This window comes from Antennarius striatus, chromosome 12 (genome assembly GCF_040054535.1).
Source record: "Antennarius striatus isolate MH-2024 chromosome 12, ASM4005453v1, whole genome shotgun sequence".
In the NCBI taxonomy this organism is placed as follows: Eukaryota; Metazoa; Chordata; class Actinopteri; order Lophiiformes; family Antennariidae; genus Antennarius; species Antennarius striatus.
In genome coordinates this window covers 2,655,762-2,673,211 of record NC_090787.1, presented here as the reverse complement: position 1 = coordinate 2,673,211, position 17,450 = coordinate 2,655,762, and the positions used below count along the sequence as shown (strand labels likewise).

Here is a 17,450-nt window from a genome sequence, read left to right as displayed (position 1 = left end):
GCTTGTCTTACTATTAACAAGTACAGCTAGAAAATTGTCCAAGAAGACTTATCGTTTAGATGATTTAAGTAGGAGAAGCAGCGATGGACCAGACATCCAAGGTGAAAAACCAGATTTTCTCTTGGACAACTTTCTAACAGTATAAGAGGATATAATTCCCAGTTGTCCAACTCGCAACTGGGAATTATAACTGGTACCGTGAATATGTCATGCTTTATGGGACATGCACAAACACAGGAGGGAGTTTGAGGTGACAGCAAAGACAAAAGACACTTGTTACCACAATTCAATCATGGAATTCTGCAGTGCTGATGTAGTTGATGGTGACCAGCAGTCCATCTTATGGTCACTGACTGTAGGCTGGTAAACAAGGGCCTCCATCAAGAAGACATTTAAAGTCAGTGAAACTCCAAAAGGCAATTTGTTGGTCTACTACATCTATTGCATTGCATTTTCAAGATGAGTGAAAGGTTCAGCAATCAATAAAACAGGAATGGAAGTGAATAAGCGATGGAGGGATTAGAGCATGAATGAGAACCTGAGGATGGATGGAAGTTTAACCCCCCATGGGGGGATGAAAGTGGATGGAACGGATGGAAGGAGTTTCTACAGGATGACGAGATGAAACCTTGTCCAGAAACAGCAAGGAGAAAGAAACCTGGTGTCCTTTAATACGTTTCTGTACGTATTAAAATCCACAGGTATTATTTTTGTCTAGTTTGTGGACAGGGATCAGAGTTGCCGTCGGTTCCACTCTGGCAATTTACCTTACTGCCAATACTGGTCCCGTAAAGGGCTGTGAGGATGTCTGGGCGGTGCAGCTCATTGCAGCCACTCTGCAGCAGACCCTTTGCTTTGGATTTATACCTCACCTGTTCACACACACATATATACACACACACACAAACACACAGCATGCTAGAGGTGAAACAGCGGTAACACGGGGAGGACTGGGGAAGGAGCTTTTGGATCCAGGTATAACTGAGTAGCTGTTTGTCCACATCTGTGCCTTCAGAAACCACCACCCTCACTGGATCATGGCTTATGTGGACATGTTTGTGATTTAATATGTGTAATTTAATAAATAACATTAAAGGCACAGATGTGTGAGAGTTCTGCTCACTCAAGGCAGCATTTTAGCCGCCCTTTGGATGGAGGGAAATCCGTGTTGCCTGAATTATCACAGTCATGCGACGACAACCACCGGCAGGTCTGAGAACGGCCACATGCATCTGGAGGAACTGGGCTGGAAGCACCAGAGGAGGCAGGCCGGTCGTACAGCCGGACCGGGGCGTTTACCTGGCTCATCGCCCTGTTCTGCCTGGCCAGTTGGTACCTAGGATCATCTGTAGTTATGGTGAACTTATCCTTGGTCTTCTCATAATTAGCTCTGTAGGCTCTCTGCTCAAAGTGTCAGAGGGTGGTTAAAAACAACAGTCTAGGAAACAGTGTGTACAGTCATGTGATGCAACTCATCCAGGGGAGAAAGGACGGTTAGGATGGGCCGATTTAAAGAAGAGCAAATGCATTTTAAACAGCGAGTATCATGGTAGTAGACTTGATGAACGATAATCAAGTAATACTAATATTCCTCATTGACCTGCAAATTGAGAATCACATCGATGCACAGAGAAAGAGATTTTATTAATATCTTATTTCACAAATTCATCCAACTTACTAATCAAACAGTGTTTGTAGATGTACTTTTTCTTTTATCATTAATGGGAGAAAGAATGGAAGGACTCACATTGTTCATGAGAACGCTGGCGTTCCTGACAGTCTCGAAGAACGGCGTGTCGGACGTGTACTTGAAGTTGCCTTTGTTCTTCTCAAAGGCTGCTTTGTACACTCTCTATTAACAAGAAACGAGATTGTTAACAGGAACGAATGGGAAAATGTGAGTGAAATGCATTAAATAAAAGTATTAAGCTGCAAAGACACACACCTCACTGTACAGCTGCTTGTTCCTCTGAGCATGCACCAAGTCCGGGGTGTCCCACACGAAGCAGCCAATACCCTTCAGCCACTCCAGGTCCTCCTTGTACTTGACCTAAAGAGAGAGATAAAATGGCATTTGATTAAAATAGTACAGAACACCACAGGATTACTGGTATATTGCATGTGATTCTACCTGCTGCGGGTCAATAAGTGGTACTCACGGTGCTGACGTTGTCGTTGACAATTCTGCTGAAGAAGAACTCCGGACGGTCAGGGATGGACTTCCATGTTCCCAGAGAGTTAATGTACTTCTCCCTGTATTTCACCTGAGGTGTAGAAAAGGAGGGACGACAGCTTAAGAGATGAAAAAAATCACATCAAAATGATCCTATGATGGATTGATTGATTTTTGTTTGCTGACCTCACTGATGTCGTCGGTGACTCTGCGATGGTAGACGATGTCCAGAGCATCCTTGACCGTGTGGTAGTGTCCTTTGGAGCGCTCAAAGGTCTCTTTGTAACGCAGCTGAAGACAAAATATTTCGATCAAACACAAATGTACAGTAGTACAGTTTATCAAATAATAAACCTCAAAAGGCTAATTTTCTCAGCATTCTAGCTAAAAGGCTACTGCTCTGAAATCAAATAGACAACAGAGGCCAGGTAATGTCAAACTTTGATTTGAAGGCCTAAGTTTGTTTTTAAAAATGTCCTTTATTTATTTGTATAACGATATTGTTTGCAATATTGACCAATGAGCATACTCACGTCACTGGACTGGAAGTAGGATTTCTTGGCACGGATCAGGAGAGGTGTATCAGCAATAGCTGTGTACCTGTGCTTCATCTTGTCGTATTGTTCTTTGTATTTGTTCTAAAGAAGAATTCAAAATACATTGAATATAAGTACAAACATATTTTATTCGAATCTACAGATGTGATGGGTTATAAAGGTGAGGATAGCTTCACTGACATCACTGCAGATCACTTTCATCTTTCTGGCATGACCCAAGTTTGGAGTTTCAACTTCTAGGGTGTAGTAAGGTCTCTCTTTAGCAGCCAAATGTGTGTACTGATACTGCAAACAGAGAAAATAATGCTTAGATTAGTAGGACAAGGAGATAAATGTCTGAAAATCAACACATTTGACGAATGATTGTTTGGTATGATATCCAAACTTGCTTTGTCCGTCAGCTGCTGGGCCCATTTGGCTCTCTTGATGTCCATAGCATCCCCGGGGGTGGTGACCTTAGCCATTTCCTCCTTGCTCTGGGCTTTGTAGATAAGCTGAAAATGGATGAGCAGAAAAAGTCAAATTAGAAACTCAATTCGAATGTATAATGAGACGTTCTTATCATTCTTCTATAGCTCATCGAATCTGACATTGTTTCTGAGAAAATGACTCACGTTGCTCAAGTGAGTCTTCAGCTCAGTCACGCGTTTGTACTCAGGAGTGTCCAGGACGACGGAGAAGTTTGCAAGGTTCTTCTTCGCCTCCACTGGATAGTTCACCTTAGTAACGGACAAACAAGACACAAAAATATGTTATGTCAGTGCATTAAACAGATTATGAAATGGTAATGGACCATGTTGATATAAAGGGATGTTCGATCTAAATGCGTACCCTCCGTTGGGTGACGTTGCGGACATTGACCATCTCTGGTGTGTCATACAAGAAGCATCCAAGGCCTCTAAGCCACATCAGATCCTCTTTGTATTTCAGCTAGAAACAAAACAAAAAAAGATTTCAACAAATATTTTCACCAGGGGTTTACATTTTGGTCATATCTGTGAAAGCCTTCTTTACCTCGCTGGTGATCTCGTTGACGTGGTAGCAGTGCATCAGTTGAGGTGTGATGGGCAAAGAGATCAGCTGGCCTCTGCTGTCGTAATATTTCTGCTTGTACCACAACTAGAACGAGAAGGGACCAAAAAGATGACTAGAAAAGAATGAACTATTGAAATGAGCTACACAAATATGTGAAAGGGAATATGGGTCCATACGTCGCTGAGGTGTTCCTGGTTCATCTTGACTTGCTTGATTTCAGGGGTGTCATAGGTTGTGTGGATTTTGTCTTTCTGTTTGTGGTACAACTCCCGATACAGACGCTGTGGAAGAGGAACAAGGTAATGCGTGTATTAATCCTATAAAGTTCTCACAAGGTAGTTTTTTAAACCATCAACAGCAGCAGTTTGTTATCATACCTCATTGGCGATCTTGTGTGCCTTCCTTGAGTTGACAAAGTTGACTCCCTCTGGATGAAGAGTGTAGGCTTTAGCCTTGACCATCTCATAGGCCTCCTTGTACTTCACCTGCCAACATCAAAAATACATAATATGGAGGCTTGGATTTCTGTCAAAGTCACGGGACAACTGGTTGATTAAGGACAAGGCTTACATTGCTGTTGATGACGCTGTTCAGCTTAACCTGCTTGATGAGCGGCATGTCATGAGGCAGGGAGTAACCGGTGGCCATGGAGTTCCTGTTGGCCTCCTTGTACAAGTTCTGAGAGAAGCAAGACAACATGTCTTTAAAGATCACTTAATTGCTAGCTAATGTACTCTACTAGGTTGACGTTCTTTCTCAGTGTGAGAGTTGACATTGTAAGGGACACTAATGTACTTCTCTAACGTCTTGGCATCTGAGTCAGTAAAACTTGATGGTAATTCATTATAGCAGCAGCATCAATAGATGTGTGTTTACCGCTGCTTCTGTCCAGGACTGTTAGAAGATATCCTTACAGTACACATACAGTACATATTCACTTTTAATTCCTAAACCAGTGAACTGAATATTAAGTTGTGTCATCTTACATCACTCTGGATTTTGTTAGCCAGGCGTGCCCTTTGTGTGTCAATGGTCACAGCAGGAGCAGTGTTCGTTCCCTTGACGTTCATGTTGTAATCGGAGCGGTAGTGCAGCTGGAAGAAGACAAGAAAACAATGATATTAATGGAATAATTGTCATTAATTAATGAGAAAATAGATCATCAGCTACCATTGTTAGAAGGGAGTCACTTACGTCACTCAGGTTCTGAGCATTCTGCTTGGCTGTCTCGTATACTGGAGTCTCGGTCACCAACGTAAAGTCCTTGAAACCCTCAATACCTTTGGCTCTATACTTGTTCTGAAATAAAAACACAAGGGCACAGCCACGGACATCAATTCTGATTACACACTCACAGCACGATAAAGCTTCGTATGATTTATCGGAAGGGAATATCCAGGAAAACATCATCGACATTTGATTTGACATGTGACACCCGAGTAATTGAACTAGTTAATTAGAAGGGTAACTTAGAATTCATGTAACGGGTAAACTAACCTCACTCTGCATTTGACCGGCATTCTTGACACGGAGGATCTCCGGTGTGTCCCAAGCATAGCAGCCGATACCCTTCAGCCAGTTCAGGTCATCCTTGTAGAAGATCTGAAGAGATCACACAACGAAAAAATACACAAGTGAAAGAAAAAATACACAAGTGAAAGGATGTTAGCGATGGGTTTGTGTTATGATAGTAAAGAGTCACACGTGACTCCAGCTGAGGTCAGATACTCACGTCGCTGAGCTGCTCGTTGACTTTGCGTGCCTGGACGTAAACCTGCATGTCGGGGAGGCACATCCATTGATGCAGGTACTTGCGGTAGTGGATCCCACTGACGGTGGATTGGGTGTTACGGGCAGAAAGGATCTCCAACATGTCTGGTGGAATATGGTTCTTGGCCTTGGTTTTCTCATAATTCTCCTTGTACAGACGCTATAAAAAGGGGCAACAGAGGTTTTTTATTTAATTTTAAGCTTTCACTTCTGACGTTATAGATGCGTAAAGGCTACATAGTTGGGTGGCATTCCGTGAATTTTGAAGATGATGAGTTCAACTTACATCCAGAACCAGCTTCCCGACTCTGACGCAACGAGCCGTGCCAGGATCTTCCTCGAGAGACTTGGGCAGACTGTAGAGGGACTTGAACTTCTCATAATCTTCCTTGTACTTCACCTATAGGGGCCAAGATGATCTATATTATCTTTATCTCTCAAAGGTAAATCCCAGCATACTACTAAAATGAAATGAAAAAATAGAACTCACGCCACTGAGAATAATCTTCTGGTGTTTGGCGTGTTGCAGGGCATTTGAGTCATGTGGGATCCGGTAGCTAGTGGCTTTGAATTTGTCCCAGGCAGAAGTATAGTTTTTCTGTTAACAAAAAAAAAAGGAAAACCTTGATATTAAGACAATACTGTGAATCTTGCCTTTTCTTGAAAGGGGGGGATATGTTTATTTTAACATACGTTGCTGAAGAAGTGCTTGAAGTTGTGGCATCTGGCGTAGTCGTAAGTATCCAGAACAGTTGTATACAAGTGCTTCTCCTTATGATAAGCCTCTCTGTAGTTGAGCTGTCAATGAAAATTGTTTAATTAATGCATTTCATTGAGAATTTTAACTAAAATACTGCATATAATGCATGTTTTTAAAGTTTCAGCTCACTTACATCACTGGCCCAAGTATGACCCAGGACAGCTGTCACATAAGCTGGGGTGTCTGTCACAATGGAGTAATTGTTGAACTCTTTCTTGGCTTCATCTCTGTATTTAAGCTATAAAAGAATGCACAAAATGGGGAAAGTCAAACAGCTTCACAAACACAAGAATTCTATTTTCTCATTTCTAAGGATTGTTCCAAAAATAACACTGTCAACATGTCCAAAGGTTCCCTTGATCGTCCTCATTGTTTCTTACATCACTCTGCAGCTCGTAGGACTTCTTGGCACGAACAATCTCTGGTGTGTCCCAGACAAAGCAACCAATACCCTTCATCCAGTTCAAATCATCCTTGTAGAACACCTATGAAAGAACAACAGCAAATCGTAAAAAGTTCAAACTCTGGGTGTGTTGAGCACACACCCAAAGTTTTGATTAATCTTCTGAAGATATAATAAAGCTTTGAATTGGCATTTTTTTTGTAAAAAAATAACTAAACATATATAGATAAAGACGCACATCACTGAGAATCTCATTGGTCTTGCGGGCGCGGATGGCGTCTTCCTGCTCAGGATGGCAAGTCCACTGGTGCAGGTAGGTACGATAGATGACGTCACTCAGCATGTCCTGGCAGCGCTTGGCCACCCGATTAGCAATAATGTCAGGTGGAAGGTGGGTCTTGGTCTTGTTGCTGTGGTAGTCCTTGTGGTAGAGCCTCTGTGAAAACAGTCAACCCAATGGAAAGTTATTAGAATTGCCATTAACACTCAGACACAACCTGAAATTAACCCATAGTCATAAAGCCAATTTTAGCATGGAATCAGTCACCCTAACTGTGTTGAATCAGAATCCTTTATTTGATTGATTTGATGTTTGTGAACATATTAAGACGTCTTGATTTGTAAGAAACCAATGAACAAACTATTTCTCTTACCAGTCCCTTGTTCTTTTCCTGGACTCCACAGCGCACCACCTCAGGGAAGTCCACCAGGGTCCCAGCCATGTAGTGACCCTTGGTCTTCTCATGGGTATCCTTGTACTTGACCTAAGGAGCAGAAGAAAAAGTTTCAATCCGGCTTCATGAAACATGACAGAAAAGCATGATCCCAATTTATTTTGCCACATCAGCAACAAATGTCTGTGAATGAGACACTCACATCACTAGCGATCTCTCTGCCCTTCTTGCCACTGACAAGCGGGATGTATTTATGGTCGAGCTGGTAGCTTATAGCCTTAGACTCGTCCCATCCCTTTTTGTAGAGTTTCTGAAATAGGAAATAAACACGGCAGATGCAATATGTGAAATAATTGAGAAAACATTATGATTTAAAGAAGACATTAATGAATTAGTTAATTATTTTATATTACCTCACTGATGTTCTTAGACACTTCCCTGCAATGGGCCAGTTGAGGAGTGTCTTCTGAACCAATGTAAATACCCTTTTGCAAATTGAATGTCTCTTTGTACTTCAGCTGTAGTAGGAGGGGATAAAACAGAAATTTAATATTAGATTCAACTCAGAATTTATGAAGATACTTCAAGAAAATTAGTAGTTTAAGTGTGACATTTTGACTTACATCACTAAGGTTGGCAGCATTTATCCTTGCCAAGATGAGCTCAGGACGGTCCACAACCAGGGTGAATTTTCCAAATTCTTCCTTGGCATGCTTCTTGTAGAGTCTCTGTCATTAAAATTATAACATCAAGGTGAGAAATAATGAAATTCATAGAAAAATAGTAATATGCGCTCAAAGACAAAAACGAAAAATGAAAAGAATGAATGTAATATGGGGAACATACTTCATTGAGAATTTCCTGTGCCTTCTTGACCTTGACATGTTCAACGGAGTCAGCTGCCACCCATCCGCATCCACGGAGCCATTCCAAGTCAGCCTTGTACACACACTGACGATAGAAGCCAGGATGCACAGTAGGGTGTTAACACAGATATTTCAATTTACTTCATAAATATAAAAAAATAATCTGCTGGTTGGTGTCATTAGCACTCACATCGCTCTGAAGATCATAGGCTTTGCGGGCCTGGATGACATCATTCTGGTCTGGCAGACATGTCCACTGATGCAGGCGAGTCCTGTAGTTGTCGTCATTCACTTGGATCTGGCATTTCTTGGCCAGTTCAAATGCTAGCATGTCTACTGGAAGGTTGAACTTGGTCTTGGACTTGTTGAAGTCCTTCTTATACAGAGCGTCGCTGGCAATCCTGGCTGAGTTCAGAGCCAGCATGATCAGGGGGTCGTCTTGGACGCAGCGAGCGCCAATGTGGTGGCCAGTCTGCTTACGGTATCCTTCAAGGTACTTATACTGCAGGACAGATGGAAATAGTTATCTCCACGGTGACATGCATTCGTTAAATTAAGAACAATTGATAACTCACTTTACTCTGGACTTTAGTAGTAAGGATGCACTGTTTGATTGGAACAGCATCTCCAGGCATGAAGTAGCCGGTAGCTTTGACATTATCCCAGGCTTTGGTGTACAGTTTCTGCAAGAGATAGAAATAGTCAGGATGAGTTTATGATTATGTGTTGCTCTCCAACTGTTATTGTAATAAATAACTACTTGGTGTAGGATAAAGTGCTGACATGTGGCAGATACCTGCCACAATGACACAACTTACTGGGTGAACATTCTTAGCCACCTCTCTGGCTGTGGCAAGAGTTGGAGTGTCTACTAGTGTGTATTTGGTCTTGTCCTGGTGCCAGGCTTGACGGTATTTGGCCTGAATAGGGCAAGAAGTTCAAATTCAGTTAACAAAATAAACAAAACTTGTTATATGGTTTAACTGAGGAGAAGTAGTATGTGGATAACAAAGTTATTCTTACCTCATTGAGGGCCTCAGCAGCATTCTTGGCACAGACTAAATCAACTCTGTCAGTTGGAACAATAAATTTCTGTTCATCCAACTTCACACGATAGCCTCTCTGAAAGAACAGCAAAGAAGAAATGTTAAATAAGACTATTAATTCAAGAAAATTTAAGAAGATACACACAGATTGTTTATGATTTTAAAATATCATACTATTATACTGTATACACATTTAACAAATGTATACAAAAGTCTGTGAATAAAGTGTACGTGTAGTCAGACTGACATCAGCCAGGATCTTCTGTGCATTCTTCACTTTCAAAACCTCCACAGACTCATGTGGCACCCATCCACATCCACGAAGCCACTCCAGATCAGCTTTGTACACAGCCTGAGGAGACAAAAAGAGGAATTGTATGTTTCAATGACATTAAAATTGCATAGAAGAATATCCACAATGGGATTGAGGACTAAAGGGGCGCATAAACTAAACAAAAGTGACAAGAAATATTTAATTACTGTTATAAAAGTATGTGATACCATTCAAGAGCACTACCATGAACGTACATCGCTCTGCAGATCATAGGCCTTTCTGGCCTGGACCACATCATTGGAGTCTGGGAGGCACGTCCACTGATGCAAGTAATTTCTATAGTGGAAGTCGTTGACTTGGATCTGGCATTTCTTGGCAAGCTCAAACGACAGCATGTCTACAGGCAGGTTGAACTTGGTCTTGGACTTGTTGAAGTCCTTCTTGTACAGGGCTTCACTGGCGATCCTGGCTGAGTTCATAGCCAGCATGATCAGTGGGTCATCCTGGACCGAGCGAGCACCAATATGGTGGCCGACCTGCTTACGGTATCCTGTTTTGTACTTGTACTAAACGCAAAGGGAAAAAAAAGTTAATTAAAAAGTTGGAAACTATTTCAGATGTATTTCAACAAAATCTATGTTTTTTCTGTCTTACATCACTAGCAATGTCCCTGGAAGCTTTGGCCTTTAGCACAGAGATAGTATCTTCCTTGATGTGATAGCCTTTGGCCTTCTGGTCATCCCATGACTTTGTGTACAGTTTCTGCACAGGTGAAGATATATAATCAAAAAGATTGTATGACATGGTGTAAGCCCTTCAAAACATATATGTGTATATTTCCAAGCAGTCTTACATTGCTGATGTTAATAGCATTGGCCTTGGATAGTTGAAAGGTTGGGGTGTCAGGTGGCAGGTGAATCGTCAGCTTGTCTTTATCCCAGACTTCCCTATATTTCCTCTGTCCGAAAGAAAAAGACAAGATTTTGATGCTATCATTTCTACCAAATATGTGTTCCTTTTTAGTTTATTCCTTGAAAAAGCATTCAGCTAGCACAACAACGCCATTACATACATCACTGATGTTGTCAGCATTTTGCTTGGACAAGACAATGGCTGGGAGGTCCACAACGCTGGTGAACTTCACGGTGCTCGGAGGCTGGCGGTAAAGCCTCTCGTTGATAATAATCTGGGCATTTCTAGCTTTGACAACATCCACAGAGTCCTGAGGTGACCAGCCACATCCTTTCAGCCACTCCAGATCTGCTTTGTATACAGCCTAAGACACAAATAGCAGCATTAAATCATTGTCATGGTTTGATGTCTTGAAATACAGTGGAAGGACTATGATCAAAAGTAATTTTCCATTACAGTGAAATAAGAGCAAACAACAAAGTGAACCTGTACTTACATCACTCTGTAAGTCATAGACCTTTCTCGCCTGAACCACATCATTTGAGTCTGGCAGGCAGGTCCACTGGTGCAGGTGAGTTCTGTAGTTGAAATCGTTCACTTGCTGCTGGCATTTTTTGGCCAGTTCAATCGTCAGCATGTCCACTGGCAGATTGAACTTGGTCTTTGTCTTCTGGAAGTCTTTCTTGTAGACATTATCACTTGCAATCCTAGCCGCATGAGCAGCCAACATAATCAGTGGGTCATCTCTAACACTGAGGGCACCGATGTGATGACCACACTGCTTGCGGAAACCAGCCTTGTACTTGTACTGAAAGTTGAGGTGAAAGTGTTGGGATAAGTATCATAACATAAGCTGAATAGAAATAAAAATATCCATTGAAATTTTAAAAAACCAAAAATTAAACACTTACATCGCTGACAATGTCTCGGGAGGCCTTGGCTGACAACACAGAAATAGCATCTTTGGGAAGGTAGTATCCTCTGTTGATGGCTTCCTTGTAGCCTTCATGGTAATATTTCTAGACAAGAAACAAGGATGCTGTTAGAGCATCTGACAAGCACCGAATTTTAAGATCGCTACAAAAATACAGTATGTACAGTATATGAATGCATTACCAGACTGGTGTTGAGTTTATTCTGTTTAGCCAAGAGGATCTCTGGAGTATCTGGCATCACATGAATTGTAGTCTTATCCCTCTCCCAGTCAGAAATATATGCTTTCTGTAAAACACAGTTTGACAAGGCTCAGTTAGATTTCAATTTATCAGAATTGCTGAAAACATTTTTCAGGGATTTTGTGTAATATTTACTCCATCCAAAATGTTAGCACATAATATGGTGAAACAATAGGAAACACTCTGCACGATAGCTACCTGGTCCATGATGTGGGCATTAGCCAGAGCAAGGGCATAAGGCATGTCACATGTCTTTGCAGTGAATGAGAAGTTGCTGGGATGCTGACGGTATTTCCTTTCGCTCAGAATCTCTGCTGCTTTCTTGGCTTTCTCAACATCAATTGAACCTATTGGTACCCAACCTGTTCCTTTGACCCATTCCATGTCAGCCTTGTATACGGCCTAAAGACATAAGGAAAGTGGAAGTCAATTTGAGTTTTGAAATATCTATGCAGTGTGCAGCAACATACAATAATTGCCATCACTCACATCACTCTGCAGGTCATAAGCCTTTCTGGCCTGGACTACATCATTGGAATCAGGTAGACAGGTCCAGTTGTGCAGATGAGTCCTATAGTTGAAATCATTCACTTGGATCTGGCATTTCTTGGCCAATTCAAGATTCAGCATGTCCACTGGAAGGTTGAACTTGGTCTTGGACTTGTTGAAGTCCTTCTTGTACAGGACATCACTGGCGATCTTGGCTGAGTTCAGAGCCAGAACTATCAAAGGGTCGTCCTGGACGCTTAGGGCTCCAATGTGGTGACCCACCTGTTTACGATATCCTGCTTTGTATTTGTACTGTGAAGAGAAAAAGAGTGATGTGATAATAAACCCAATAAGGTAACATCAATATCAGGACAAAAAAGTCTTATGTACAGTATGTTACGTACATCACTGATGATCGATCTTCCATGTTTGGCAGCAACAACAGAGACAGCGTCAGCCTTAAGGTCATAGCCCTTTCTAAACATCTCCTCAACACCTTGTCTGTATAGTTTCTGAAACAACAGATAATAAAACATGTTGGAAACAAAAATTTATTTCATTGATGTAGAATAGTAGTTTCAGTCAAACAAATGAAACATACCCTGCTCATGTTGTAAGCATTAGCTTTAGAAAGCAAGAGCTCAGGGAGGTCTGGGGTTACATGAGTCTTAACCTTGTCAGCCTCCCAAGCAGCAATGTAGTTTTTCTGTGGTGAGAAACAGAAAAATGAAAATGAAACACGTTGTAATGGCTGGGAAAAGACTGAACAATTAAGCAATAATTATTAAAGACAGATAAGGTTTTACCTTGTTGATTATATCAGCATTTGCTTTGGCTAAGACCATGGGAATTGAAGTCATATCAGTTGTATGTTTGAATTTGTCTGGTTTCTCCCTGTAGAGAAGTTCGCTGAGAATATTGGAAGCATTCTTGGCCTTCACCACATCGATTGAACCAATGGGGATCCATCCTACACCTATCACTTCATCCATGTCAGCTTTGTATACAGCCTATTGCAAAAAGAGTACATACGTGACATTAAGTCTGATATATGAGCTCAAATTGACATAATATGCTGAGATTTGCTGTACATGTCAAAAATGAGCATACATCACTCTGAAGATCATAGGCTTTCCTAGCCTGGACCACATCGTTGGAGTCTGGCAGACATGTCCACTGGTGCAGGCGGGTGATGTAGTTGGCATGGTTGACCTGAATCTGGTTCTTCTTGGCCAGTTCAAAGGCCAGCATGTCCACTGGAAGGTTGAACTTGGTCTTAGACTTGTTGAAGTCCTTCTTGTAAAGGGCATCACTGGCGATCTTGGCTGAGTTCAGAGCCAGTATGAGCAGAGGATCATCCTGGACACTGCGGGCACCGATGTGGTGGCCGACCTGCCTACGGTATCCTGTCTTGTATTTGTACTGAAGATATCAGAAGAAAAGTGTTTTGAGTTATTGACAGAACATCTCATACCTTATGTTAAATAGTAGTGTCCCAATCTAACAGACATACAGTACATATGGTAGATACAGCATGAGTCACTTACATCACTGATGATGTCCCTGGATGCCTTAGCAGCCTTAACGGATATTGAATCAGGAGGGAGGAAGTAGCCTTTCTTGATGGCTTCTTCAAAACCTTGTCTGTATAGTTTCTAAAAAAAAGAGATATATGAATACATTAAAGATTGTCACACACCCAACACAGGAACATACCAGATAAAGAAGGGGCCATTGTCTTATGAGGTACAATCAAGACTTATACTAACCCTGCTCATGTTAATAGCATTCTGCTGAGAAAGGATGATCTCAGGAGTATCAGGTTTGATGTGGATGCTGGTCTTTTCTTTATCCCATGCTTCAGTGTAGAGACGCTGAAAGGAACAACCAAACAGTCTTTGCGTTATTTAACTGCAGTGAAGTAAAAGATCTCAAATGAGACATCTTCATTGCAAATTGAGGTAACCCCTGTATATAAGGCCTTTTCAAACAAAAATAGATTTGTATTTTACAAAAAAAAAGTTTTCTACCTTGTTCATGGTCAGGGCATTATTCTTTGCCAGTGCAATGTCCATAGAATCTGTTGGGAGGGTGAAAGGAACAGTACTGGGATGCTGGCGGTATTTCCTATCAGTCAAGATGTCTGCAGCCTTCTTGGCTGTCTCTACTCCAAGTGAGCCAATCGGGACCCAACCCAGACCCTGGAGCCACTTCAAGTCAGCTTTGTAGACAGCCTTTGAAGTGCAAGAAAGGAAAGTTAAACTCCAGACACCATTGTTGGTAAAATAAAAGACTATACGGAAAGATAGGGGCAAGTGTACTCACATCACTCTGTAGGTCATATGCATGTCTGGCCTGGACCACATCACTGGAGTCTGGCAGGCATGTCCAGTTGTGCAGGCGGGTGATGTAGTTGGCGTGGTTGACCTGAATCTGGTTCTTCTTGGCCAGTTCAAAGGCCAACATGTCCACTGGGAGGTGAAACTTTGTCTTGGACTTGTTGAAGTCCTTCTTGTACAGGGCATCACTGGCGATCTTGGCTGAGTTCAGAGCCAGCATGAGGAGAGGATCATCCTGGACACTGCGGGCACCAATGTGGTGGCCGACTTGCCTACGGTATCCTGCTTTGTACTTATACTGGAAAAAAATGACAACATTATGTTGAAAGACTGTCACCTTTTGTCCACTATGTATAGTAAATTGCACACTACATTTATAATACAAAAAATGAGAATGAGAGGCTTACATCACTGGCAATGTCCCTGGAAGCCTTGGCCGCGATGATGGAAATAGCATCATTGCGCATATCATAACCATTCTTCTTGGCATCTTCATGTGCTTGTTTATATTTTTTCTGAAAGGCAAATACAAACATCAAAAATATGTTTCAACTACGTAAATATATTTATAATCTTTGTACCAGCATAAGTATTAAACTTCTCACTTACGTAGCTGTAGTTGACATTGTTTGCTTTGGCTAGAAGAACATCCATAGCATCAGGCATGACATGAATTATCTTCTTCTCATTCTCCCATGATTCGATGTATGCTTTCTGCAGTCACAAACACCAATGACATGAAATGTTACTTAAATCGTGACCTCAGCAGTTGGAGTTGTTTGGTGTCATACAAAATCCTTCATTTATGACAGTGACCTACCTTGTTCATAATCTGAGCATTAGCTTTGGCCAGCACCATAGGCATGTCTTCAGTGGTGCTTTTAAATCTGTAGCTGCTTGGATGCTGGTAATAATTTCTGTTACTGAGGATTTCACCAGCTTTCTTCACCTTCTCCACATCCAGTGAACCTATGGGAACCCATCCGATACCCTGCATCGACCTAAAGTCCTCCTTATAAACAGCCTGGACAAGACAAAAACAGTTTGTTATTGCAAAAGTAACAAGTAAAAGTAGAACAAAACCTTAAATATATACATTTATAAACATAAACTCTTTCAATAGGATGAATTAAATCATTCGTACTCACATCACTCTGTAGGTCATATGCATGTCTGGCCTGGACCACATCACTGGAGTCTGGCAGGCAAGTCCAGTTGTGCAAACGGGTGATGTAGTTGGTGTGGTTGACCTGAATCTGGTTCTTCTTGGCCAGTTCAAAGGCCATCATGTCCACTGGGAGGTGAAACTTGGTCTTGGACTTGTTGAAGTCCTTCTTGTACAGGGCATCACTGGCGATCTTGGCTGAGTTCAGAGCCAGCATGAGGAGAGGATCATCCTGCACACTGCGGGCACCAATGTGGTGGCCGACCTGCTTACGGTATCCTGCTTTGTACTTGTACTAGAATTAAAAGAAAAGTCCCATGCTTGTATGCACTCTAATAAATGAATGGTAAATGTTTATCAGTAATAAAATTATACATCTTACATCGCTGGCAATGTCCCTGGAAGCTCTGGCTGCAATTATGGAAATGGCATCATTGCGCAGGTCGTAGCCCTTCTTCTTAGCATCTTCATTGTCCTGTTTGTATCTTTTCTGAAACAAAACACAAGAATCCCAGAGAGAAAGTTAGTTCACACATTTTCTATATAAGTTATATACTGTAGGCTCAAGGAGCTATTTGATTTATATCTGGTGATAACAGAAATCTATCCCCCTGTATTTTATAGAAGAAAAGATTTAAACCCTGATTTGAAAACCACATAAGTTACTTTTCACTTTGTACGTTTAGTTCTTCACTTACATAGCTGTAGTTGATATTGTTTGCTCTGGCTAGGACAACATCCATGCTGTCAGGCATGATGTGGATCCTTGACTTCTCATTCTGCCAAGCTTCAACATAGGCATTCTGTAGTGACAGAAAATATGAGGAATCTTGTTTATAATATGAACGCCACAATCACACATTTTACTAAGAGGAGACTCTCCTTGTTTTATTAGCATCAGTACTTTGGATTCATGATTTCATACCTTGTTCATAATCTGAGCATTAGCTTTGGCCAGCACCATGGGCATGTCTTCAGTGGTGATTTTGAATCCGTAGCTGCTTGGATGCTGGTAATAATTTCTGTTACTGAGGATTTCACCAGCTTTCTTCACCTTCTCCACATCCAGTGAACCTATTGGAACCCATCCAACACCCTGCATCGACCTAAAGTCCTCCTTATAAACAGCCTGGACAAAATAAACAACAATTTGAAATGGTGAGCGATGTTCCAAAACAAAAAATACCTGAAGATGACAACTTTCCATGGTACAAATTAAATTATTCATACTCACATCACTCTGTAGGTCATATGCATGTCTGGCCTGGACCACATCACTGGCGTCTGGCAGGCATGTCCACTGATGCAGACGGGTGATGTAGTTGGCATGGTTGACCTGAATCTGGTTCTTCTTGGCCAGTTCAAAGGCCATCATGTCCACTGGGAGGTGGAACTTGGTCTTGGAATTGTTGAAGTCCTTCTTGTACAGGGCATCACTGGCAATCTTGGCTGAGTTCAGAGCCAGCATGAGGAGAGGATCATCCTGGACACTGCGAGCACCAATGTGGTGGCCAACCTGCTTACGGTATCCCGCTTTGTACTTGTACTGCAGATAAATAAGAAATTCTATCAAAACAATACAGTTACTGCAAAACAATGATAAGAATGGCATTATTGTTTTTAGGAAATTATTGCATACACATTTTTATTATATGTTAAATATGTAATCAGTTGCTTGTGTCAGCATGAAATAGTCTACTACAAAAGGGGAAAAAAAATTATGAAACCATTTAAGTAGGTTACACTATCAAAACAAATATATTTAAAAAATCACACGTTTTTATTTTTCCTAATTGAATTACATGTGGTTAA

At 41.5% G+C, this 17,450-nt stretch overlaps 1 protein-coding gene across 19 annotated transcripts in view; it reads right to left on the bottom strand.

Moving 5' to 3' along the window:
* neb (nebulin) overlaps positions 1-17,450 on the bottom strand; it is a 55,114-nt gene that overhangs the window by 18,994 nt on the left and 18,670 nt on the right. For 17 of the 19 annotated variants that reach the window (XM_068328912.1, XM_068328917.1, XM_068328916.1 and 14 more), the window contains exons 50-108: positions 16,873-17,184; positions 16,564-16,767; positions 16,337-16,441; positions 16,021-16,128; positions 15,622-15,933; positions 15,294-15,497; positions 15,083-15,187; positions 14,881-14,988; positions 14,460-14,771; positions 14,165-14,368; positions 13,904-14,008; positions 13,682-13,789; positions 13,245-13,556; positions 12,941-13,144; positions 12,736-12,840; positions 12,539-12,646; positions 12,135-12,446; positions 11,844-12,047; positions 11,587-11,691; positions 11,382-11,489; positions 10,967-11,278; positions 10,631-10,834; positions 10,412-10,516; positions 10,213-10,320; positions 9,813-10,124; positions 9,532-9,636; positions 9,262-9,360; positions 9,057-9,158; positions 8,814-8,921; positions 8,429-8,740; positions 8,219-8,323; positions 7,996-8,100; positions 7,786-7,890; positions 7,575-7,682; positions 7,352-7,462; positions 6,937-7,134; positions 6,676-6,780; positions 6,429-6,533; positions 6,229-6,333; positions 6,026-6,133; positions 5,822-5,935; positions 5,498-5,695; positions 5,263-5,367; positions 4,960-5,064; positions 4,752-4,859; positions 4,336-4,443; positions 4,143-4,250; positions 3,942-4,046; positions 3,745-3,849; positions 3,562-3,660; positions 3,345-3,449; positions 3,120-3,224; positions 2,911-3,015; positions 2,707-2,811; positions 2,360-2,464; positions 2,160-2,264; positions 1,946-2,050; positions 1,748-1,852; positions 768-872 (exon numbers count right to left, since the gene is read on the bottom strand). In XM_068328912.1, the coding sequence (XP_068185013.1) occupies positions 768-872; positions 1,748-1,852; positions 1,946-2,050; positions 2,160-2,264; positions 2,360-2,464; positions 2,707-2,811; positions 2,911-3,015; positions 3,120-3,224; positions 3,345-3,449; positions 3,562-3,660; positions 3,745-3,849; positions 3,942-4,046; positions 4,143-4,250; positions 4,336-4,443; positions 4,752-4,859; positions 4,960-5,064; positions 5,263-5,367; positions 5,498-5,695; positions 5,822-5,935; positions 6,026-6,133; positions 6,229-6,333; positions 6,429-6,533; positions 6,676-6,780; positions 6,937-7,134; positions 7,352-7,462; positions 7,575-7,682; positions 7,786-7,890; positions 7,996-8,100; positions 8,219-8,323; positions 8,429-8,740; positions 8,814-8,921; positions 9,057-9,158; positions 9,262-9,360; positions 9,532-9,636; positions 9,813-10,124; positions 10,213-10,320; positions 10,412-10,516; positions 10,631-10,834; positions 10,967-11,278; positions 11,382-11,489; positions 11,587-11,691; positions 11,844-12,047; positions 12,135-12,446; positions 12,539-12,646; positions 12,736-12,840; positions 12,941-13,144; positions 13,245-13,556; positions 13,682-13,789; positions 13,904-14,008; positions 14,165-14,368; positions 14,460-14,771; positions 14,881-14,988; positions 15,083-15,187; positions 15,294-15,497; positions 15,622-15,933; positions 16,021-16,128; positions 16,337-16,441; positions 16,564-16,767; positions 16,873-17,184 (8,667 nt within the window). Of the gene's footprint in view, positions 1-767; positions 873-1,299; positions 1,402-1,747; positions 1,853-1,945; positions 2,051-2,159; positions 2,265-2,359; positions 2,465-2,706; positions 2,812-2,910; positions 3,016-3,119; positions 3,225-3,344; positions 3,450-3,561; positions 3,661-3,744; positions 3,850-3,941; positions 4,047-4,142; positions 4,251-4,335; positions 4,444-4,751; positions 4,860-4,959; positions 5,065-5,262; positions 5,368-5,497; positions 5,696-5,821; positions 5,936-6,025; positions 6,134-6,228; positions 6,334-6,428; positions 6,534-6,675; positions 6,781-6,936; positions 7,135-7,351; positions 7,463-7,574; positions 7,683-7,785; positions 7,891-7,995; positions 8,101-8,218; positions 8,324-8,428; positions 8,741-8,813; positions 8,922-9,056; positions 9,159-9,261; positions 9,361-9,531; positions 9,637-9,812; positions 10,125-10,212; positions 10,321-10,411; positions 10,517-10,630; positions 10,835-10,966; positions 11,279-11,381; positions 11,490-11,586; positions 11,692-11,843; positions 12,048-12,134; positions 12,447-12,538; positions 12,647-12,735; positions 12,841-12,940; positions 13,145-13,244; positions 13,557-13,681; positions 13,790-13,903; positions 14,009-14,164; positions 14,369-14,459; positions 14,772-14,880; positions 14,989-15,082; positions 15,188-15,293; positions 15,498-15,621; positions 15,934-16,020; positions 16,129-16,336; positions 16,442-16,563; positions 16,768-16,872; positions 17,185-17,450 lie in introns of all 19 variants that reach the window. The other 2 variants (XM_068328913.1, XM_068328915.1) reach the window with 1 other exon arrangement.